General features: G+C 49.7%; 1 protein-coding gene across 2 annotated transcripts in view; it reads right to left on the bottom strand.

The window, feature by feature from the left end:
* The window catches only part of Eya2 (EYA transcriptional coactivator and phosphatase 2), a 170564-nt gene that overhangs the window by 48893 nt on the left and 97740 nt on the right, over nt 1–23931 (bottom strand). For both annotated transcript variants that reach the window (XM_085832304.1, XM_021149209.3), the window contains exons 6-7: nt 7923–7990; nt 5385–5562 (exon numbers count right to left, since the gene is read on the bottom strand). In XM_085832304.1, the coding sequence (XP_085688430.1) occupies nt 5385–5562; nt 7923–7990 (246 nt within the window). The remainder of the gene's footprint in view (nt 1–5384; nt 5563–7922; nt 7991–23931) is intronic.

Genomic DNA, 23931 nt, shown 5'->3' on the forward strand with positions numbered 1-23931 from the left:
GCCGCCACCCCTGCCGCCACCACACCACCACCACCACCGTTTGCTCAATGGCTACATGGCTATGTAGGCAACCACTTGCTTCTTGAGTTAAGCAGGGAGTTTCTGTCTTCCATGGGATCCACATTTTATCTAAGTTATCAACTCAGGCACAATCACAATGACGTCACCCCTCTCTTTTGTGGTTCCCCCCTCTAATCTGTCCCCCCCATCTCTTATTTCTGTGCCTCTGCTTACTTTGTCTCTTTTGAGAGTTTCTTAAGATAGATGAGGTCTTGGGGCTGGAGAGATGGCTTGGCAGTTAAGAGCACTGGTTGCTCTTCCAGAGAACCGGGGTTCAATTCCCAGCACCCACAGGGCAGCTCACAAACATCCGTGACTCCAGTTCCAGGCGGTCTCATGTCCTCCTCTGGCCCCCATGGGCTCAGCACACATGTGGTGCACAGACAAATAAAAGCAACACTCATACCTCCAAAATTAAAATGAATAGATAATTTTTAAAAAATTAAAAAAATGAAGGGTTCTGTTTGTAACCCCCTTTCTTCCTTTCTAACAACCACGGTATTTCCCTTTGCAGTTTTAATGACATTCCACAAACTTTTGATATGTTGTGTTTTTATTTCATTCAGTTCAAAGTACTTTTAAGTTTCCTTTTGATTCTTTGACCTCCAGGTTGCATAGGTGCATTTTTTTGAGATTCCAAATGTTTGAGAAATTTCCAGAAGTGCTTGCCATTTATTAGTGATTTAATTCTTCCGCCATCTCTGTCTTGGATGCTGGCTGAGCTGGAACCTACTGTCTGATCCAGAGCGTGAGTCTGTCTCAGAACGCCCTGCGTGCTGCCAGCGGGAACACACTACTGTTGGTGTGCTGTTCAGACCGTCTGTTATCACAGCCTTTCCCTTCCATTCCACATTCCCAGTTTTCTTCTCCAGAGAAACTGACCACAGCCGGTTGCTCTGCGTTTTTCCAGAAACTTCCTATGTAAACATGGACGTCAACCTATGCTTCTAGTTAAGAAAATTCTGGGGACACATCTCACACAGAGTTTTGTTTTTTTCTTTTTCTTTTTCCATGAGGGCGAGGCAAGAAACAGTCTCACTCTGTGGTTCAACCTGGCCAGGAACTTAGTATGTAACTCGGGCTAGCCTTGAACTCATGGCAATCCTCCTGCCTCAGCCTCCTGAGTGCTGAGATTTTAGGTGCGAGGCAGGGTGCCTGGATTTTCATATGCGGTTCTTTTACTTCTCTCCACCTCTGATAGCAGTTAAAAAAGGGTGGGGCTTAGACAGACATCATTGTATGATGTCCCTGCACTCCTTTTTCAGAGCTGCATACTATGCCGCTGGTGGGTGTGCCACTGTTTTCCTAACTGGGATCTATGTTGCTTGTAGTCTTTGCTTTGATATTAACTGCAGTAAGGATTCCTTTTCTCAAGTGTTTATATTTATGTGGGGAATAGTTGGGCTAAAGGGTGCATGCGCTTCTAACTTTGTTACATGTTATCTGATTGCACAGAAAACCTTAAATCTCTTCTTGAGAACTTAACATTCTCTTATTGGCTGAGGGAGGTGGTTTAAGAAGTTAAAAAAACAACCTTCCAACTTTTTTCTGAGTACTACGGAGCACATTAAACCCTAGGAAAGAAGTTCTGGCCAGGTGTGTCTGTTCTCTTGGGTCTGGGCAGGTGTTTAGACCCTGCTCTGTGCAGCAGGCTGCCCAGAGTCCTCTGCACACTGTTGGCTTTTGCACAGATGTTGACAGCTGTTGGAGCAGCGTGTCTTTCAGTGTGGACAGGAAGAGGAAAGTGTTAGAGACCATTTCTCGGCAAGGCTGAGAGCCGGTGGGATCTGTCAATCAAACTACTGGAGCAGCTGGGAAACACAAGTGCCTTCGACGGTTTCAAAAGTGGAGTTTCGTGGAAAACACTAAAAGCCTACATGTGTGTTCATACGTGTGTATATGTGTGTGTGTGTGTGTGTGTGCACATGTGCTAAATGTTCTTGTGCAACAGACACTGGGGAAAAGAGGCTAGGCACCCCAGTTAGAGCTTACAGTTATTGATGCAGTTAGATTAAAAACTTTTTTAATTTATTATTTTTTTGTACATGAACGTTTTGCTTGTATGTATGTCTCTGCACCGTATGAGTGCTGGGTACCCTTGGAGGTCAGAAGAGGGCATCAGATCTTCTGGGACCAATGATTGTGAGCCACCATGTAGGTGAGGGAGCTGAACTCAAGTCCTCTAAAGAGCAGCCAATGCTCTTAACCACTGAGCCATCTCTCCAGCCCCATGATGCCATTAACATTTATGTGAGCTTGTGAGACACAGGAAAAGTCACCCTAACCTTTTATTGTTATACCTGAGGCCAAGGGATAAGTGACCTGGGGGGACGTGGAAAGGACACTTCAGAGACATGATGAGTCCTGTGTTTGCTCCTGATGGGACCCAGAGATGACTTTGCCATCTAACCCAAGTCCTCAGGAAGGGCGGGAGACATATGCATCAGGCTCACCCTTGAACTCTGGGTCCACTAGCCCATCTTCCCACCGGGAGTTCCTCTCCATCCCGACTTCCCACCAGCCCCTCGTTCCTCTCCTTTGTTGAAGCCAGTGCTCGGAGAAGCAGAGTGCCAACGATAGTCCATGATCAGGAAGAGAAGTTTCCTAGACTTCATGTTCTTTCTCAAAAGAAAATGATTTGAAGTTGCTAAGCGAGAAGGACTGTGTGTTCGGTAAATACTCGGGACGAGACTATGGAGATTAAGGAGTCAGTCAAGCCCGACGATCCCTTGAAAGCTGACTTCAAAATACTTGGCCAGGTGTCTCCATTTGTCTTCAGGACAGGGGTGGGGAGCTCTCCCGGGAAGGGATGTGCAGATCTGGATGCACAGACACACCAAGAGCCCAGACAGAGAGGGCAGGGTTCTCCCCGCTGCTTCTTCCTTATCCTTTAAGCAAGGGATAGCTGGCAATGAATGTCCATGAAGCATTAGGCTGCTGAGCCCAAGAGGACCAGGAGACTCCGAAAAGAGACAGAAGAAAGACTGATATAGAGGCCCAATCCTATAATCTCAGCACTGGAGGTGGAAGCAGGAGGATGGGAATTCAAGGTCATCCCTTGCCTACATCTTGAGTTTCAGGGATAGCCTGGGCTACAGGAGACTCTGTCTCAAATAAGACAAAACAACAAAAGACTGAGACTCTATGCTGGCTGCCCCTGTGACCCCGGCACCTGTGGGACACTTAGTTTGCAGAAGAGCTGAGCAACCTGCCACCCTTCCCCCATCGCGACCTGAACCGAACTACATACATGCTCCTTACCAGACAAAGCAACCTATCGCTCCACCTCACCCTCCCTTAGTAACTCCCTAGCAACCTCACAGGAACTCCCTTTTGTGGCCAAACACATCCTGGAACTAGGGGCAGTGGTCCAATCTGGATTGGTTTTTGGTACATGCACAATAAAGAAAAGTGTCCTCTGCGTGACCTTTTGGGGGGAAAAATCTTCTAATTACCATCTTATGCCTATGCATGACTGGACACGCATATGATTAAGCCAGATGCATCACGGGAAAGGATATCTGCAGCAAACCAAGGTTTATATAACCGAGACCTGTCAGTCAAAACAAAAAATCACCCTCATTCTGCCCCTAGCAACCAATTCCTCCTCCTCCTGGACCCACAAAAGGAAACCTCAGAAGTAGCATGGGGCTCTTGAGCAACCTCGCTGGAGCTCACCACTCCCCCGTAGCAGTGTTTCCACTCTGAGCTTTTACTTCACCCCCAAACAAAACCCCTGTGGCTTTGCCACTTCTGAACACTTCATCAATTCCGCGAAGAAGACACCAAGAGTCTGGAACCACCTGGCTCAGGCAGCAACCTCTGGTGAGGAGGCTGAAGCTCGAGGGCTGCAGGTTTGAAAACAGCCTGGACTGTGTACCTCACAGTCGAGGGGTGTGGGTGGGTCTGCTCTCTTCTGGCTCTGGAGTTCTGGGTTTCCTTGTCCCTCCCCCTCCCCCCTAGTGTATTGGTTCTGGCACAGCGCTGACTTGACTCTAGCTCCAGCCGTGGGCATACGACCCAGAGCCTTTTTTTTAACTCCAGCATCATACCTAAGTCACAGAGGCTGGCCATGGGATGGACATACAACTAAGTTGGCCGATGAGAGTGCTCCAGGGCTCTGGCAGAAGGATCTAGAAGGAATAAGCCCTTCTTTGTGGTGATGTAACAGGCAGGATAAAGTCCTGAGATCAGAAGCTAAGTTTCAGCATTTTGTCAGAATCCCTGATCTATGCCATGCTGACCCCCCAACACTGTTTATAACCTGCCTAATAAGTGTTTGTTTTTTTCTTTCATAAACCATTTTTTCCCTATTTTCTGGAGCCTAAAAGTCCCATGCAATAGAGGGTTTCCCTAAAATGCTGGCACCTCAGGGTTGGGTGAGCAACTCAAAAGGCAGAGACCTGTGAGTAACAGCAGCTGATCCTCCTTAGAGGTGTATGGTGGCTCGCTAGCTCCTAGGCAGAGTCATCTGATGTTGAGTATGTGTGTGCAGTGCCCACAGAGTCCAGAAGAGGGCGCCACATCCCCTGTGGCTGGGATTACAGTCAGCTGTGAGCCACCCAGGCGGGTGCTGAGAACAGACTCAGCCCTGGAAGAGCAGCAAGTGCTCTCCATAGTTGAACCATCGCTTCAGTTCCCCCATCCCCCACCAGTCCTGCCCCCTGCGAACTTCAGAGAACATCTCAACTGGGAATAGCCAATAAATAAGAACTCAGTCCAGAAGATGAAGCCTGGTGGGCCTGGGTTCGAATCCCAGCCCCACAGTTACTAGTCAGTACTTGTTTCTCTGACCTATGTGGACGATGGGGGTGTGGGCTGGGTGTGAGAAGCCCTTCTCTTGTGAGGACTGTGGCTCGTCTTTCCTACTCCAGTTTGTAAGTGTATCTATGAGACTATTTGATTGCAGTCTACTAAGATCAAATGGACAGTGACCTAGGGCTGGAGAGGTAGCTCAGCGGCTAAATGTGCTTGCTGTTCTTACAGATGCCGGGTTCAGTTCCCAGTGCACATATGGCAAATCACGACCACCTCTAACCCCAGCTTCATGCCATCAACACACACACGTTTATAAAAATAGCTGCATCTTTAAAGAACTCTTCAGAGGCCCCCTTTTTGGTAGTTGTTCACCAAGGACTGCCTGGGAAACAGTAGGTGCTTAATAAATGCTTGTTACTAAGGATCGAGAGGCAATGAGAGAAGACTGTGCAAGCGTGTGCTTCTTTTGGACCACAGTTCACATATCTGCTTCACTCAGATATGTGAGCTGTGGTCCAAAAGCTCAGACCACAGGCAAGAATGTGAGCAAACGTGAGTGTACTTACCGGTCAGGGACTCAGAACTCTGGCTGGGGACATTGTGAGGAGCCTCCTGGAGGACGTAGGTGGACGTGGAGAGGGGCGAGGAGCAGAGGCTGCTGGCAGGGACGTAGGGCGGGTTGTATGATGGGCTGAAATACTGGGGGTACTGGTTCTGTGAAAAGCTGGGGTAGGACGGATAATCCTGGGAAAAGAAAGGGGCAGACGGGGGTTGAGTGAGGTGGCACACCCAGCAGCCCAGCCTCCCTCTTCAGAGTAAGCACCAACCATCCAGACAATTGCGGTTTGGTTTTCCCATAAATGGATTCTGAACCAAGAGCCAAGTGCAAGTGGCACAAGCTGGAGACACGGGGGACAGAGGGATGAAGCCACAGAATGGGAACAGGGGTGGCCCCCGTGTTGGCTGCCACAGGGCTGGGCAAGATGACCCTCACTGGGAAGGCTGAGGTATCCCCATCTGAACCTGCGTCTCCCACGGGGTTGGAGCTGTGGTGTGGCCACGGAGCCCAGCCATCTCTAGAACAGCTCTGGGGGTCAAGGGGTGGGGTGGGGTGGAAGGTGGGGGTGTGGACGTGGGGGGAGTCCTTGACACTGCCTGTCTGCCTTACCCCTAAGCCCTAGGATTTGAGATCCTGAGGGTGAGCCTTTGTGGATGACCCTGAAGAACAGGAGGGCAGCCTTGAGACTCTTGTGGTCAGTGCTGTGTCTCCAGTGTGAGAACTGGGCCTAGCATTCACTGTGACCTCAGAGATGTTGTGTGAACAAGGAGTGGAGTGCAGACAGGGTTGAGGAACATTTCAAACATATTTCAGGGAACAAGTTCCAAACAGAGCAGTCCCTACAATATCAGGGTCCAGAGTGTCCCTCCAGTCCCAGCTATCATCCTTTCCAACAGAGCCAGTCATGATCCTTGGCACCACTACCACCGCTATCACCATCATCACAGCTACCATATCACCATCATCACCATCTCCCCCACCACCATCACCACCATCATCATCAGCATCACCCCTACCATCACCACCACCACCACCATCACCACCTTTGTCATCAGTGATTCACAAGAAACTCATAGAAGGTTCTGGGCCTCAGCTCATATCTGCTAAGTCAGAATTACCAGGGAGTCTGAATTTGTGGTAGGGTCTTAGAGTAAAATGACTAGAGTTAAGAATTGCATCTGAAAAGTCCCATTCCTGATACAAGCTTTGGGTTTGTGTGTGTGGCTCATGGAGCTGGAGGGGAGAATAATTGTTCTTTTGTGTATTAGGAACACGTGAGCCTTTTGTTTTGAAAGGATTTCAGACTTACAGGAGGAGGGTCCTCAAAAGTACCAGAGATAGGACCCAGGCAGGACCTTGAGCATGCTGGCAGCCACTCTACCACTGAGCTACACCCTCTAGCTTTAGTAGGCTATTTTTCAAATGATTTACTTATTTTTATGTTATGTTATGTTTTGTGTATTAGGAACACGTGAGCCTTTTGTTTTGAAAGGATTTCAGACTTACAGGAGGAGGGTCCTCAAAAGTACCAGAGATAGGACCCAGGCAGGACCTTGAGCATGCTGGCAGCCACTCTACCACTGAGCTACACCCTCTAGCTTTAGTAGGCTATTTTTCAAATGATTTACTTATTTTTATGTTATGTGCATTGGTGCTTTGGTTGCATGTATGTCTGTGTGAGGGTGTCAGACCCCTGGAACTGGAGTTATACACCATTGCGAGCTGCCATGTGGGTGCTGGGAACAGAATCAGGGTCCTTTGGAAGAGCAGCTAGTGCTCTTAACAACTTAGCCTTAGGTTCATCATTTATGAGTCTATGTGTGTGTGGATGTGTTGCCACATATGTGAGACACCCATGGAGACCAGAAAAAGGTGCCAGATGCCCTGGAGCTGGAGTGGCAGGCAGCTGTGAGCTCCTGAGGTGTGCACTGAGACTCAAAGCCCAGCCTTTTGCTGTTCTTAACCACTGAGCATCTTCTCAGCCCCCAGCTAATTTCTCACTTGGTTGTTTAAGACAAGGTCTCATGTAGCTCAGGCTAGCCATGTGCACACTAAACAGCTAAGGATGACCTTGCCCTCCTGGTCCTCTTGCCTCACCCTCCCGAGTGCTGGATTACAGGTGTGCACCGTCACATCCAGCTGTATCCAGAATGATTCTGAACTGACGCTAAGGAAAACCAAGAGACTTCCACGGTGGCCAGCATCCCACAAAGCCACGACAAAGCTCCCATCAGATGCAGAAGGAGCAGAATGCACTGACCCCACGAGAGGCTCACAGTCCAGGGGAAGCATATAAACCGAACCCACAGTCCACACCCGAGAACCCCTAAATGCTTCCGCCTCAGGTAAGATCAGACCTGACATCTTGGGGATCTTGTAATTTTATTTCTAGTGGCATTTTGTCTAATCCGGCCCCTGGAATCCCCAAACCCAGGGCTAAGAGGCCAGGTTTCTGATGGGGATTGTGGGTGTGAGGCGGCTCTGTCATGCACGGGGAACATTTAAAGAAAGAAGTAAGAAGAGAGTTAGCAGGTGCCATTTTTACCTGGTGCACGCTCCCAAATCCAGCGGTGTTGCTCAGTCCGTTGGCGCCTTGATAGAGCCCAGCGGTGCCTGTGGGAGGACAGGACAGGTTAGGCTTCCCCCATCAGGGACAGCTCGGTAGAAGGAGTAACAGATGCTGCTCTCAGGCCTGGGGTCAGGGGTGGGGGTGGGGCAGAACCAGTGACCCTCCCCTTGCCTCCCTTGCCTCTTCAGTAAACAAGGAAAAGAATCTTTGAGGGATTAAGGAGAGCAGTAAATGTGACCGTACACAGAGCAGGTGTCAGCCCTGCTTACTGCGGTCTTTGAAACATTGTTTTATTCTAGTGCACCTGCGTGTAAACATTGTTTCATTCTAAAGCAGGTGTGCGGGTGTTTGCCTGTACGGTCTAGGTCAGGGGTGCTTGCGTGTACCGTCTAGGTCAGGGAACTTGCAAATTTGCGGGAGTTGGTCCTTTATCCACAGGGGTTGTCAGGCTTGGTGGTGAGGAGTCTTCTTTCCTTTCCCCCTTGTTAACTTCATGTGAAGTTGCATCTAATACAACATGGTCACAGAATGGATTGTGGGCAGAGCAGATCCTAAGAAAGCTTCGCCCGTTCCAGAAAGGAGGCCACTCAAGACTGATGCAGAGGTGAGGGACATGGTGACAGACCCAAGGCCAGACACCAGAGGCAGTCTTTGGCCTCTGCCACAGGTTCTGCCTGCCTTCTTGGGGGTTGAGCTAGCTTTCTGCTTATGTTTTGTCTTGTGTGCAGAAATATCCACGCTTACCTACTCTACCCATGCCTGGTATGAACTCTGATCCAAGGGAGGTGGAGGTGTCTCTCTAAAGGTTCCATCAGTCACCTCCCCAGGACTTGGGGGACTTAGAGAGAGATAGAGAGAGACCCTGAATGGTGACTGGGGAAAGGGCAAAGTCAGGGAAAGCTTCATTTGAACTGAGGTCCAAAGCAGGAAGAGGAAACAGTGGGACAAGGAGAGTAAGAGACAGACACAGGACCTCACTGAGCCTCTCTCCTGACTTCCCTCACACAGTGGCTCCTTAGTCCTAAAGGGCACAGTCTTTGCCCATCTCCGTGTGACCCACTAGGATCCACTCTGACCCACAGAGATCACATAGTGTCCTCAAGGCTGGCCTGGGCACATGTATGAGAAGAAGGCCTGGGAGGAAAGTCTAAGGCTAGCCCATTTTACTCAAGGTCATCTCTAGTTCTGGTTGAAGAGACTCTGACCAGCTTGAGTGTGGCAAGCTATATCTCTTATTCCCTGCCCTTTCCCCCTCTGGGGCAAACAAATCTCCTTTGAGCTGAGAACATGGTCTTGGGGGTCCTGAGCTAATATTTTTCTTTCACTGGTTGCCATGGTGACTCTACCTGCCCCAGGACAACTCCTCTTCTGTGAGAAGCCGTGGAAGGCTGACTTAGGGTAGATTTGAGCAGGGGTGGTCACAGTCAGTCCCCTCTCTTTCTCAGAAGAGCCTGTTGTTTATTTTCCTTTTGTGACTCAGGGTCCTCTGAAGAGTGAACAGCTGAACACAGCTTATTGTGAAGACAGGCCCAGCAGGGAATCCCTCCTGGGCCAGGGAGGACCGCAGGAAGATGGGGTAGGAAGTCTTGGGCAACAGTGCATGGGGCCTGGAGGGGTTTCATAGACTCATTTTGGTGGGGGCTGTGAGACACAGACATTGCTGGCTGGAACAATGTGGTGAGGAGTAGGAGGGTGGGAGGCTGGCAGTGGGCGGTCCCTCTCCCTTGTCTCCACCCTCTCTCAGATACAGAATTCTCTCTCTATGCTGCACTCTGAGTAGGACACTCTGCAACCCGGCCTCTTTTGTGGCTAGTTGTAGTAGCGATGGGACAGGTTCTAGACAAGAGGAGAGATGGACCCGCCAGTTCAACTTCCTAGTTGTGCTTTCACAGGGCAGGCAGGGCCCAGGGATCTTCTGACTCAGATTCCCCAGTGCTGGGTTAACAGGCAGTGCTGCCATGCATGGCTTTTTGTAGAGGTGCAGGGATCTGAACTCAGGTCCTCACGCATGCACAGCCTGCACCACTTTGCCACCCTGTCCTGAGATGCTGAGGCAATTCACTCTGGGCTCTTTTGTCTTCTGTCATTTAATTTTAATTTTAAAATTAATTTTGTTTAATTTCCTCTCAGTTCCCATCAGTCACAAGCAGAAACTGTGAGGTGTCTGATTGGGCTTTCTCCGTGTTTTTTGTTTGTTTGTTTTTGCTTTTGTTTTCTATTACTATTGGGAAACACTGGAGGCAGGTTAACTCTATCAAGAAAAGAGGTTTGATTAAAATCTTAGGTCCAGTGTGCAAGAACGGGGTGCCAGATGAATAAGGATAGACACTGTGATGCCTAGGTGTGTGTGTGTACGTGTATGTGTGGTGTGTGTGTGTGTGTGTGTGTGTGTGTGTGTGGTGTGTGTGTGTGTGGTGTGTGTGTGTAGGTGTGTGTATGTGTAGGTGTGTGAGTTGTGTGTGTATGTGTGGTGTGTGTGTGTGTGTGTGTGTGGGGTGTGTGTGTGTGTGTGTGTGGTGTGTGTGTGTGTGGTGTGTGTGTGTAGGTGTGTGTATGTGTAGGTGTGTGAGTTGTGTGTGTATGTGTGGTGTGTGTGTGTGGGGTGTGTGTGTGTGTGTGTGTGTGGTGTGTGTGTGTGTGTGGTGTGTGTGTGTAGGTGTGTGTATGTGTAGGTGTGTGAGTTGTGTGTGTGTGTGTGGTGTGTGTGTGTGTGTGTGGTGTGTGTGTGTGGTGTGTGTGTGTGTGGTGTGTGTGTGTAGGTATGTGTATGTGTAGGTGTGTGAGTTGTGTGTGTATGTGTGGTGTGTGTGGTGTGTGTGTGTAGGTGTGTGTATGTGTAGGTGTGTGAGTTGTGTGTGTATGTGTGGTGTGTGTGTGTGTGGGTGTGTGTGTGTGTGTGTGTGGTGTGTGTGTGTGTGGTGTGTGTGTGTAGGTGTGTGTATGTGTAGGTGTGTGAGTTGTGTGTGTGTGTGTGGTGTGTGTGTGTGTGTGGTGTGTGTGTGTGTGGTGTGTGTGTGTGTGGTGTGTGTGTGTAGGTATGTGTATGTGTAGGTGTGTGAGTTGTGTGTGTATGTGTGGTGTGTGTGGTGTGTGTGTGTAGGTGTGTGTATGTGTAGGTGTGTGAGTTGTGTGTGTATGTGTGGTGTGTGTGTATGTGTGTGTATGTGTGTGTGTGTGAGTAAATGTAAGACTACATCAACAGGCAGAGAATGGGGTGACCATGATGACTTTTCTGTGACTCTCTTATATCAAGCTCCCATGACCTAACAACCTCTTAACATCAGCATCCTGGGGAGCAACATGGGGATTCTTTCTGGACAAACTACATCCAGGTCACAGGGGGCAGACACTCCTTCGTACAGGGCACACCCAAGCACTCGGGGAACAGGTGTCAGTTTTGTGACTTCTGGGGTGTCACCTGTCTCTCAGGTTTCATGGGCCATCAAATGGTTCTGACTTCCTCACCGCTGGCTGCATCATCTATGCCCTGGCAGTGCCGTGGTTGCCTAACTCTCTGCTGGTCCTAACTGCCCAGGAGACATGGGTGTGAGGCTCCTAACAAGGCTGCTGTGTGCATCCCTCCCACCTGCTGTGGGCCCTGGATGTCTTGGAGGAGATAAGGGAGGGCTGCCTGGTGTAGATGTCCCTGCATCGTGCTCTGCACCTGTTCTCCCTTCCCCGGGCATCCAGCATGGGACTGATGGCCATTTTTGGCTGTCATGATAGGTGTGTCATAATTCATATTTCTCTGGTTGGTTGCTGGTGACTCTGAGTGTCCCTTTCAGGGCCTGCTGCCCTCTGTATGTCTTCTTTTTAATGAGATGGTGATGGTTGCTATGGAAACTCCTCTCTTTCCAGGGCTGAGCGTAGCTTTACCTTTACCTCAGCCCTTCAGGGCCCTTCACTGACTGTGAGATAGATAAGGACAGAACAACACTGAACCTTCCATGGAGGAGTGCAGATGTCTACTCTGGGCTGGCTGCATGGCAGGTTGGGAAGTGACTGGGGAGGGCCCAGGTCACTCTGAGCTAGCTACTGAGCCACTCAGCACAGACCATCTCTTGCTGTAGTTCTTTGGGGCCAGTCTAAAGTGATCTAGCTTCCAGGAGGTGGTGGTGCACACCTTTAATCCTAGCACTCTGTAGGCTGAGGTAAGTGGATCTCTGTGAGTTCAGGGCTAGCCTGGTCTACAGAGTGAGTTATAGGACAGTCAGAGCTATACAGAGAAACCCTGTCTTGGAAAACCAAACCAAACTCAAATCTCTTGAATAAAATGGGCTAGCCTTAGACTTTCTACTCAGGTCTTCTTCCCAAACTTAAGTGATCTAGCTGTCACGGTAGACAGGACATCTGTGTCAGGCTTTGGGAAGACAGCCTTGTGGAATAACCCTGGGTGGAACCCCTCATCCATGCTACCCAATTCCTTTTCCCAAAGCATAGGGGACCGCTGGTCAGGTCCACAGGATAGCCGGGAGCCTCAGTCCCCTTTGTAATAAAGTCTGACTGAGGGACAATTAAAGCATAAAGGCCAGCCAGGGAGGTGGCTCAGTGCATAGCGGTGCTTGCTGCCAAGTCTAAGAGCCTGCGTTTGATCCTCAGACCCAGATGGTGGAAAGAGAAAGCTGACTCCTACAAATTATCCTCTGACACGCACACAGATAAGTGTAATAATAAATTCAAAAAGAATATTTGAAAATGCAAAGACAGAAGGCCTTCCAGCAGGAGTGACAACTATTTGGAAAGTGTTTGGGGGCACTAGGAACAGAGCTGGGGGGAAGGGAATGTAGGACTTGTGTTAAAACAAAACAAGTTGGTGGGAAGAGGGGCCCCTGAAGCCCCCCCCACCCCCCCACCAGGTCCTAGCCCCACCCACAGCCCAGAAAGCCATAGACTTTCTTAGGCCCAGTTTCTCAGTTTTGCCATGTATAGGTTCCTATAGGTTCCCAAGTTTATATCTTTAAGTTTGCTAACGATGCTTGGGTATTAGCAGGGTTATGCATATATCTCAGGACACTTACAGTAGGTAGGTAAATTATATTTAAAAAGTGGTTCTTTGTGCTCACAGTCAGCTATTGGATAGAACACAGGGCCCCCAATGGAGGAGCTAGAGAAAGTACCCAAGGAGTTAAAGGGATCTGTAACCCTATAGGTGGAACAACATGATGTACTAACCAGTACCCCAGAGCTCTTGACTCTAGCTGCATATGTATCAAAAGATGGCCTAGTCGGCCATCACTAGAAAGAGAGGCCCATTGGACTTGCAAACTTTATATGCCCCAGTACAGGGGAACGCCAGGGCCAAAAAGTGGGAGTGGGTGGGTAGGAGAGTGGAGGGGGGAGTGTATTGGGGACTTTTTGGATAGCATTGGAAATGTAAATGAGGAAAATACCTAATTAAAAAAATTAATTCTCAAAAAAAGGTGGTTCTTTGTAAAAGATCTTGCAGAGAACTTCATATGAACGGCATGCAGAAGGAAATATCTTTATATTTACATTAAGTAATTGCTGATTCTTCTGTATCATGATGGCCTCAATCATCTCTCTCCTGGGCCCAAAATTCTGTTCTCAGTAACCAGTGTACCCCACACGTATGGACCCAGGATCCTAAACCGCAGGGCTAGAGAACAGCTCTGGAAACGCGCTTACCCCTCACACATTTTAAACTGCCTTGTTCAACGCCACTCAAAGGTTAGGATACAGCACGGAGGGAAGAAAACAAAATAAAGAACCCTACTTTAAATCCTAAACGGTCTAGGAAACGTTGCTAGTTCCGACTGTGTAGACTAAGTGCCATAGTTAAGCTTAAGGATCCGGGTGACTGAATGGCACAAAAACTGGGGCTTACGTCAAGCTCTTCAGATTAAAAAAAAATCCTTTTAAAAACAAAACAAACAAAAAAACCCCCCAAAATATCTTTTTTAATCTATGTTTTGTCTGTTCCTAGAAGGCAAAGTTTTGAAGGACAAGAGTTGGCTGCCTGGCCCCACCCAACTCTGCTCTGGCTCAACCAACCCCATCCTGCCCTGGCTCCGCCCCGGGCCCGTCTCGCCATGGCTCCACCCCGCTCTGGCCCCGCCCTGTCCCACACCTTGCGGCTCTGGCCCCAACTCCACTTCCGGGCTTCCTTCATTCTCTCCACCCCCAACCACACATCTGTGGCACCTTCAGAGAGCGCCAAACATGGAACCTTCAGCTCTCACACACTGAAGAGCGTGGGAGTCAGGAGGGAAACCACACATAATTGATGATTTTCCCTGACGCCTGTCAACCTTGGGTGATCTTTCTAGGCCCCAGTTTTCCTTCTGTAAAATGGAGCTCAACGCAAGTTGTTTGGTGTCTGACAAGGATTCTAGGAAACCAGGGCTCTCGAGGGCAGAGCTACCCAGAGTAGGTGATCAACAAACTATAGCTAGGATTTTCATTCTTTATGTACTTGGCAGGCTGAGGAGGGGGAGGAGGATCATGATGAGTTGGAGGCTAGCCTTGGCTACATAGTAATAGCGTTAAATGGTACAGAGCTTGACGACCCAGGTTGAGTTATGGGCTCTGAGACCAATAGGGACGAGCGGGCAGGGAGAGTCGGGATTCCAGCCAGCCTTTGTGTAGGGCTGAGGATGGTGCCTGAGTAAGAATGGCTCCCACAGGGTAGTATATTTGAATGCTTGGTCGTTAGAGAGTGATACTACTTGAGAGGGATTAGGGGGTGTGGCCTTGTTGGAGTAGGTGTGGCCTTGTTAAAGGAAATGAGTCACTGAGGCCAGGGTCTCTGTCTCTCTCAGCTGCCTGCTGAGATCTGGATGTAGAACTCTCAGCTGCACTTCCAGCATCAAGCCTGTCTGCCTACTGCAGACGGCCAGGAGCAGCCTGAGCATAGAAGACTTCAAAGCCCGCCCACACAGGGATGCACTTCCTCCAACAAGGCCACACCCATCCAACAAGGCCACACCCATCCAACAAGGCCACACCTGCTGATAGTGCCATTCCTTGTGAGTCAACCATTCAAACACATGAGTCTATGGGGGCCACACCTATTCCAACCACCACAGATGTCACGCGCAGTGTATGTTCCAATTTAAAGTGGCAGTGAAGTCACATCATGATACAAATGCTGCCAGGAACGCATCTGGTCACTCCATGGTCACTCCATGTTTGCTTTTGAGTTAATTTCTGGTCAGTGTATGCCCACAGGTCTAGGCCAGCTTGGGCTGCACAGGAAATGCCTGTCTGATGTTTTCTTCCTTTATGCCACCCACAGTAGATATCATGTGATTCTTCTACAGCAGGAGACTTCCTCTGTTAGGTTTTGGATGTCTGGGGACTCTAGCCCTGAGCCCAAGAACAACATGAGAGTTCAGGTCTACAGAATATAATTTAATAACCCCTTGCTGCCTGCGCCCAGGAAATAGCAGACAGTCTGACAGAAGCCAGGGTGTCACCTCAGGGGAAATAGAGGCCTACATCTGGTTTATGAAGGGGTGACTGTCACATACGCCATGTTACAATCTCTAGGCGAACACTTCCTGGCAGTAAGGAGACATTTCTCCAAATAGGTTTTTTTCAAAGAAGGCAGGCTCGATGAAATGGTCTCACAGGCAACCTGGGGAAGCCTCTGAGATCACACAGGCTGTGTCTGTCGTCCTCAGAGCCAGAGTCTCACAGAACACCATATGCAGCTGGGTTCTCAGCTCAGCCCCCACAAAGCTTTCTGCTCTGGGTTTCCAGGCAGAAGCAAAGACATCCCACTGACCCACACATTCTAAGGGACTTCCCTAGTGTCCCCCAGGAAGAGGTGAAAATCACTCAGGTGAGGGCCATAGCCTCTCATGCTGTCTCTGCTTTCAGATCAAAGCCTCAAGCTCTGGGGTTCTCCAAGCTATAATTCACTACTCGCCCTAAAACCTCACATTGCCATTAGGGAGCGATCAACCCTGGGATTTATTTCTGCTTCTCCTGTCATGGCCTCCTGTCCTCATAGGTGAAATAATCCCAAAGTCTCTGAGTGGGATGTTGCTCCCCCCCCCCCAGCTCTCCCCGCTCCCCCACCCGCTGCTGTCACAGGGTGGGTGCGGTGTTTTTAAACCTTTGTGACTTTAGAGCTGCGCCTGTGCTTACATCATAGCTTTGAGGTCCTTGCTAGACAATGTCCACCCATGCCTCCTACACGTAGTCTGTGTTTAGGATCTACACAGAGTGAACATTAGGCCCACGATGGAGGGGTTGCTTGAGGCTATTAGCAGTCGTGAGACATGTCAGGGCTATACTGTTCTACCTCACCGGTGTGATCTCCATGCCCCAAATGAGCTGACGGCTTCTATGAGAAGGCCCAGGCACACCCAAAGGAAGAGCCGGTCACTCAGACCCTTTACCTACTTTCATCCAACTGGCCAGTATGGTCTGGGAACATGGCTCAGTGGGTGAAGTCTCGCCTAGCATTCACAATGCCTTGGGTTCAGGTCCCACTGCCACACACACTGGGAATGGTGGTAGGCCTAGGTGTGAAGGTTGGAGAATCAGAAGTTCAAGGTCACCCTCCACTGCATAATGAAGGTGAGGCCAGCCTAGACACGAGACCTTGACCCAAAAAAACTAAAAACAAAACAACCAAACAAAAACCGAACAAAATGCATGTGCCCTGACCGCTCCTTAGTCCTCTTGGATCCTGACTTTATCTGGATTGAGACGTAGCATGTGCTCTATTGGGACAGTGTCTTACTGGGATGGCCCTGGGAGAAGGGACTTTGAAGAGGTGACTGGGTCAGGAGAGTTGGGGCTTTATGAACGAGGTTTGTGCCCTTGTCAACGGGACACCATTTATCATGTCCTCTGGGACACATAGAAGAGATAACTACCTATAAACCAAGGGTTAGCCCTGTCCTGCCAACTGTGCTAGGAACAAAAATGAAGTCACCAGCTGTGACATTCTGTGACCTCTGGTGCCCTGGAGGACTGAGAATGTGGGCCTCACATAAGAGGCTGCAAGGATGAGGGATGGACCAGCAGGGGTCTCTGACTCTGTCCCCACTCCATGGTTAAAGAAGGGGACCAAGCACTGTACCTGGAAACAGCACTCATTACAATACTGTGGTTTTGACACAGCACCTGGGTGCTCTGCTCGGTTACAGTTCCTAGGGTTCTATCCCTGGGAGTGAAACTCACAGAAGGTCCTGACACATTCCGCAGCAACTTGGAGGGCGGGTGTCCATGGTCACAAGGAGGCTTGCAGGCCAGTGGCAAATCCCAAGGGACAGCATGCTGCAGCTACTCTGGACTCTTGGGAGAGGTTTTTGACACAGGCAGATGGAGGCCACCATCAGGCCTGTGACTGAATGCAGACGTTAGTCCCCACTCCTTTTGGTCACAGCAGATAGTACAGACATGACAGCAGGTGGCCTGGTACCAATTAAACCTTATTTGTGGGCCCACGATGCTAGAATTTCCTATCATTTTTCTTGCTAGGAAGTATCATTCTAAACAAAAATTCTCTCAGCCATCTGGACGTTGTTACCTTATAAGCCACAGAGACACAGGATGGACAGGTGGCAGCTAGGAGACAGACAGGCGGCAGCTAGCTTGTGTCTAGTTTAGAGCAGAAAGGGATCGCCTTTTTCTGGGTTGGGGTTTTTAAGCTTGGGCTGGAGAGATGGCTCAGTGGTTAAGAGCGCGGGCTGCTTTTCCAGAGGACCTGAGTTTGTTTTGTAGATCCTGCATGGTGGGTTGATAACCATCCTTACTTCCAGTTTCAGAGCCATCAAGTGCCCTCTTCTCACCTCCAAGGGTACTAGACACACTGGTAGTGCGCTGACCATATATGCAGACAGAGCATCCACACACATAAAACAAATGGTAAGATAGTTTTAAAAAATAATAAACTTGGTGAGGGGAGGGACTTGGAGAAGTGAAGGGAGGGGAAACTGCAGTCAGGATGTAATGTATGAGAGAAGACTAAAAGGTAGAACAACAACAACAACAACAACAACACGATGTGGGCTCCTCTCTCCCTCCCTTCCTCCTTTGCTAGGCACTGGACCCCTGACCTCATGCACATTCTGCAAGTGAGATGCATCCCAGCCCACCACTGCTTTCTTATGTCTTATTTCTAGAAGTCTCCATACTCATTTTTTTTTAAAAGAAAGATTTATTATTATACATAAGTACACTGTAGCTGTCTTTAGATGTGCCAGAAGAGGGCATCAGATCTCATTACGGATGGTTGTGAGCCACCATGTGGTTGCTGGGATTTGAACTCAGGACCTTCGGAAGAGCAGATGGTGCTTTTACCCACTGAGCCATCTCGCCAGCCCTCCATACTCATTTTTAAGAGGCTGGTAGGAGACAGTGCTACCTGAGGCTCCCCTGCAGGGGTGGAGAGGAGTCCCAAGCTTAACAAAAGGGCACACACGCACGCACACGCACATGCACACGCATGTATACATGCACACACATGCACACACACTAGCACATTCACACACACATACACACATACGTGCATGCACACACATGTATGCACATACACATGCACACACGCATGCACACACACACACACACACACATGCCCCTTTAGGTAGCTTTGTCCTTTCTGCCCGTGTTCCAGGAGCACTACCACAGACAGAAAAGCCCATTTATCCACCTATAAGTTGTGGCCCATGAGGCTGGGAACACAGAGACCCTATTTACCTCTGATGACCCTCCTGCCTTAGGCTACAGGACACACATGTCCTCTAGTCTGGGTCAGGGCTGGATTGCTTCTGAGGCCTCCTTTGCTCCTCTGGGGCATGGGTGGTTCTCATTCCTGGCTGCTGCAGCTTTCCACCCCCCCCACCCCCTCTCCCCAGTCCAGTCTTATCTCCCAGAGGATTCATTACACTGAGGTCCTTGCTGGGACCCGTGAAGCGCTGAACCATGTCCTCCTAACCCAAGCCCCCCAGAATGTGCCCTTGTGTGGAAAGAGTCATAGCAGCTGTGACAGGGATAAGGAGGGGGACAGGCTGCTGGGTAGGTATGGGACCTTAAACATAGGAATCCTCCTTAGGAGAGGAGGAGAAAGGCACCCTGAGGTGAATCCCACAGGGCAACGGGGTGGGCTGGGGGAGGGGCAGGGAGCAGCCCCATGGCTTTCCAGTTGGGACCCTCCTATAATGCACTCCATACTTTTGGCCTCCAGAACCACACAGAAATGATCCTGGGGTTGTCTCAAGCCTCTTAGGTTGCAACACTTGCTGCAGTGGCTTGGGAAAGTACCAGAGAGCCTGTCTTGACTGTCCTCCAGCCCTGTCTGCCTTCCTGGAGGCACAGATAGGCTCCTCCTGGTCCATCCCCCAGCCTCACCAACTTTCTCAGTCCTTGCCATGATGACTTTGCCATTCCTCAGCCCCCAAGTGCACATCACCTTTGCAGGGGCTGTTCACTGTCTGGAATGCCCTTCCCTAAACCTTCCCGTAGGACACACCCGCTGCCCTTTACCCAGGCCTCTCTGGTCCCAATAGCTTCTCAGTCCACCCCCAACTTTGCTTTTCTCTGTGACCCTATGGTCATCTGAAACACTAGGAATTTGTGTTCAACAACAACAACGACAATGACAACAACGACAATGACAACAACAACAACAAGGAGATAAATCTAAGATGTATGCGTATGAGGACCTGAGTTCGAATCCCCAGCACATGTAAAAGCCAGATATGGTGTTACATGCCTGTAATATCTGAGGCCTAGAGGTTCTGTGGAGCCCACTGGCCTGCCAGTCTAGTCAAATCAGTTAGCTCTCTGGTCCAGGGAGAGACCCTGATTCAGAAAAATAAAGTTGACAGTGTCTGGAGACGACCTGCCGTTGACCTCTGCTTTCCTCACAGGCATGCACACACGTGTTCACACCATACAAGCATGTACAGATACCAAAGTCAAAAGAAGATCACTATAAGTCTCTGCCTGTTAGATGAACGCACTAGAGGGCAGGACGATGCTGACAACCTGTTTTGTCAGAACTGCAGTGGCTGCTATGGTCAGTACTTTCTGGGTGATAACTATGGTCATTAGAGAGTAACATCCCTCACCCCCAACACAAACACGTACATGCACATGCACATGCATACATACATGCACACAACCAGTCCTTGTTGCTGGAACCTGTGACTGCATGGGCTTTGTGGCAAAAGGGGCTAAGGCCAAAGATGACATTGAAAGTCAGTTGTCAGCTAATTAGGGCGGTGCCCCTGGATTGTCTAGGTGAGCTTCATGGGGTCACAAGAGCCTTAAAAAGTGGTGGAAGTAGAAAGAAGGTTCGGAGACATGATCAATAAGAGAACACAGTAAGTCCAAGCAAGCCAGACTCGATCTGCTGACCTGGTATGCACAGAGAGGGGACCCAAGCCTAAGTTCAGAGTCCATTAACAACTCCAGGGATCTGCCCACCCTGCTCTGCCCACAGCCAGCCTGCTCTGCTCACAGCCAGCCTGCTCTGCCCACAGCCAGCCTGCTCTGCCCACAGCCAGCCTGCTCTGCTCACAGCCAGCCTGCCCTGCTCACAGCCAGCCTGCCCTGCCCATAGTCAGCCTGCCCTGCCCATAGTCAGCCTGCTCTGCACACAGCCTGCACATTAAGATCTAGATCTCTTCCGGAAAAACTCAGTTCATTGTACCTCAGGGGCCTGCTTGGAGTCTATGGGAAGACCTTTGGGGATGATTACCAACTTCTGCTGTGGCACAGCCCCCTGCCACATGGATCCCAGGTTAGACCCACTTCAGAACTGGAAGGTGGTGATAGCATCCACAGAAGGTACCAAGACTGTATAATGCCAATTCTCATTTGAAGCACGCCAGCCAGCCAGCCAGCCAGCCAGACAGACAGACAGACAGACAGACAGACAGAGGAAAGAAGGAAGAAGAAAGCAAGCCCAGAACTCAGCCTGCATCTAACCCAGCGCTCCTTGGCCTGTCCTGACAGGGATCGCCTCAGCCTTCCCCCGAGTTTCGGTTTTCTTTGTTGGTCAAATGGAAACATCTTACAAACATTGAAGAAGAGACCCAGACCAAAGGGATGAGCTGAGGCTGGGGGCTCAGCCTGGTCCCCAGGAAGTCTTCAGTCAGGGCTGGCCCCATTCACTCAGTAGCTGCCACTAAACTGGCCACCGATAGGTGGTGAGGATCAAACCGGTCACAGCTAAATGTTAAATAAATGCCCAGCATCAGGGTACAGCATGGATTGCGGTGGCCTCAGGGCTGACATTAGAGACAAGGACAGAGGCGCGTTTATTATGACTTTCTCCCCTGGGGGAGAAGCGGTGACAGCGAGAAGGGGCTGGTTTTAAAACAATAAAGTCAATTCGCTATGGTCTGCTTGGATGTTTTGAGATCTTTGAAAGAGATATTGTGTGGCCTCAGGAGGGGTTGGCTGGGACCCAGTCTATTTATCCTGTAAGGAGGGTGCCCTGACCTTCGCTGGCAGCGACGGCCTCTCAGCCTGAACTTGCCAGGTCTGGACAGCAGGGTTACCACCGCCCGAGACCGAGACGAATGCTGGCCAGCTGCTGCCTGGCCCCAGCGGCCTCTGCGGCCCCTCTCGCCTGGGTGGTTTCAATTTCTGCAAAGCCTGGGCGTCTCAGGGGTTCAGCCCAGGACTCAACCTGTCGCTGCTCAGCAAGAAAACACCAGAGAAGGATGTTGGGGAGTTGACTTGTATCCCCTGTGAAGACCAATTCAGATCCTAACCCTGGTAGCCATGAATGTGATCTCATTTGAAGGCAACCTTCACAGATGCTGTGAAGGTAAAGGAGGCTACAGAATTAGGGTGTGTTATAAGAACAGGAAGGGTGCTGGGGGTGACAGAGTCAGAGATGGGCTGGCATGAATCAAGGACACTGGAAGCCACTGCAGCTATCAGACCAGGGGCAGACAGGGACAGATATAGCCACTGTCACTGTAGATGCTTGGCTCTCTGGAGGACAGAGATGGTACACTCACATCATTTTATCCACAGACGCGACCCTTCCCTACCATAAACTCAGCGACATGTTGATGGCCGCCACCCGTCATGGTTTCATCCAATTCCTGCAGGGACAGAGTCATGGGTACAAGGATGACCTTGGCTCTGAACTGTAAATCCTGGTCCCTGGGGAGTTGAGTCACTGCTGGTGAGGATGACCTTTTCCCAGTCCCTACCTCCACGTCTGTGGAGGGAAGACACTGAACCAGATTTCTGAGTTCCAACTTTACATGTCTCTAGGGTCCTCGCAATGTCACCATATTCTCAAATCTATACCATTTAATCTTCATATTTTCTTGCATCAATTTCCATAAAGCATGAAGGAGAAAACTTCAACTCCCCACTTCGGAGTCCACACCATTTGCCCTCAATAATAAATACAGAAAAAGAAGAAATACACAGAAAAACAAACATTTTCACTCCTAGCCAGAGACACTGCCTGCCGGATACCCCATAACCTGGGGTTGTCGCTGTTTTGTTTAAAACAAATATTTGCAGGGATTTAAAAGATGTTGAAGGCATACTAGCTCCTAGAAGGGACCTCCAGTATCACTTTCCAACTGAGTCAGAAAGATCAGGAGAGACCGACTTCCTCACCATGGGAACTAGTGATATCTAGTTATCACTTTTATCTTTGACGAAAATGGATCATTCAGGCAGTAATAGTGGGCTGCAGTGACAAATATCCCCAGGAATTGATTAGGACAGGGAATGGTGAGCTACAATGACAAATATCCCCAGGAATCAGTTAGGACAGGGGATGGTGAGCTGTGGTAAGAAGCATTCCCTGCGTCTCTATGGCTTATACACAACACACACGGATTTATTTCTCTTGTTCTACCCTCACTGGGGGCTGGCAGGGGCCTCTGTTCATTTGCAGACCTAGTAGACATCTACTAATGGAAGGTCCCTTGGTTTGAACAGTCAGAGTAGGAGGCAAGGACTTTCTTGAGGGTTTCATTCTGGCCCTTGAATCCTCTGGTCTGGGGTGACCTGGCCACTTCCACTTTAACCTCATGGCCACACTGCCACACGAGGAGCCAGGAAGGTGCTCCTGTCCCTGGCTTGTTTGGTATGATTTGGTGGTAGGGATGATATTGGTGGCAACCACAGCTGCTCTCCAGACCTAGTTAATGTAATGTGGGTATGGAGAGCTGGCGCACTCAGGTTTGGCACCTGTTTGTGAGTGTGTGTGTATATATATATATATATATATATATATATATATAAATTTATTTATTATTATTATTTTTTTTTTTTGCATACAGCCAGGCCTCATTTCTGTGTGGTTCAGGCAGAGGTGAGCTACCTCAGAGACTTTCAAAGCCTGAGATGTTTCCTAGTGAGGCCTTTACAGAAAGCAGTTGCTGACCTGCTCTGGGAGACTGCAGCGGTCCTTCTCGGAAGTGCAATGGTGGGCCCTGCTGTCTTTAGGAGGCCTCTGCACCTGTTTCTTGTCCCAGAAGATCATAAGTCCTCCCAGCACCCGAGTCGTCACCACCATAGGGAACTCATACGACAAGAAGCTACAGAGTCCCTCAAGCTCCCGGCTGCTGCTTGTGGAGTGACCCTGGGTACCACGCAAGGCTTCAAGAATTTTCATAACTTCAAACTTCTTTCCTGTTTGTAGCAGTTTAATGTGGTACTGACTACTGTCTTTGAAGAGAAGATTACAAAATATGCTTGCGTGCACATGTACACCCATATACACACCCACACACCTGCCCCCCCCCAGCCCAGTGTCCCCATTTTGCACACTGACAGTCTAGCACTTCCCAGCAGAAGTGTATGGTCTCTTGATCTGTTCTATGCTGGGCAGGTAACAAAAAAAAAGAGGCAGGTACCCCACTGCCTCTTTTAGACCCTGCCTAGACCCCTGCCTGCCTGTCTTTCCCTACATACAGCTCTGCAACTCTAAGGGCATAGCAACCCTGGCTGGTCACTTGACACTAAACCAAGCAGCTGCAGTCTCAGCGGAGCAAATTCCTAGCATCTGGGGCTGAGGACAGGC

This window comes from Mus caroli, unplaced genomic scaffold (assembly GCF_978045245.1).
Source record: "Mus caroli unplaced genomic scaffold, Mus_caroli_1 scaffold_2, whole genome shotgun sequence".
NCBI classification, from domain to species: domain Eukaryota; kingdom Metazoa; phylum Chordata; class Mammalia; order Rodentia; family Muridae; genus Mus; species Mus caroli.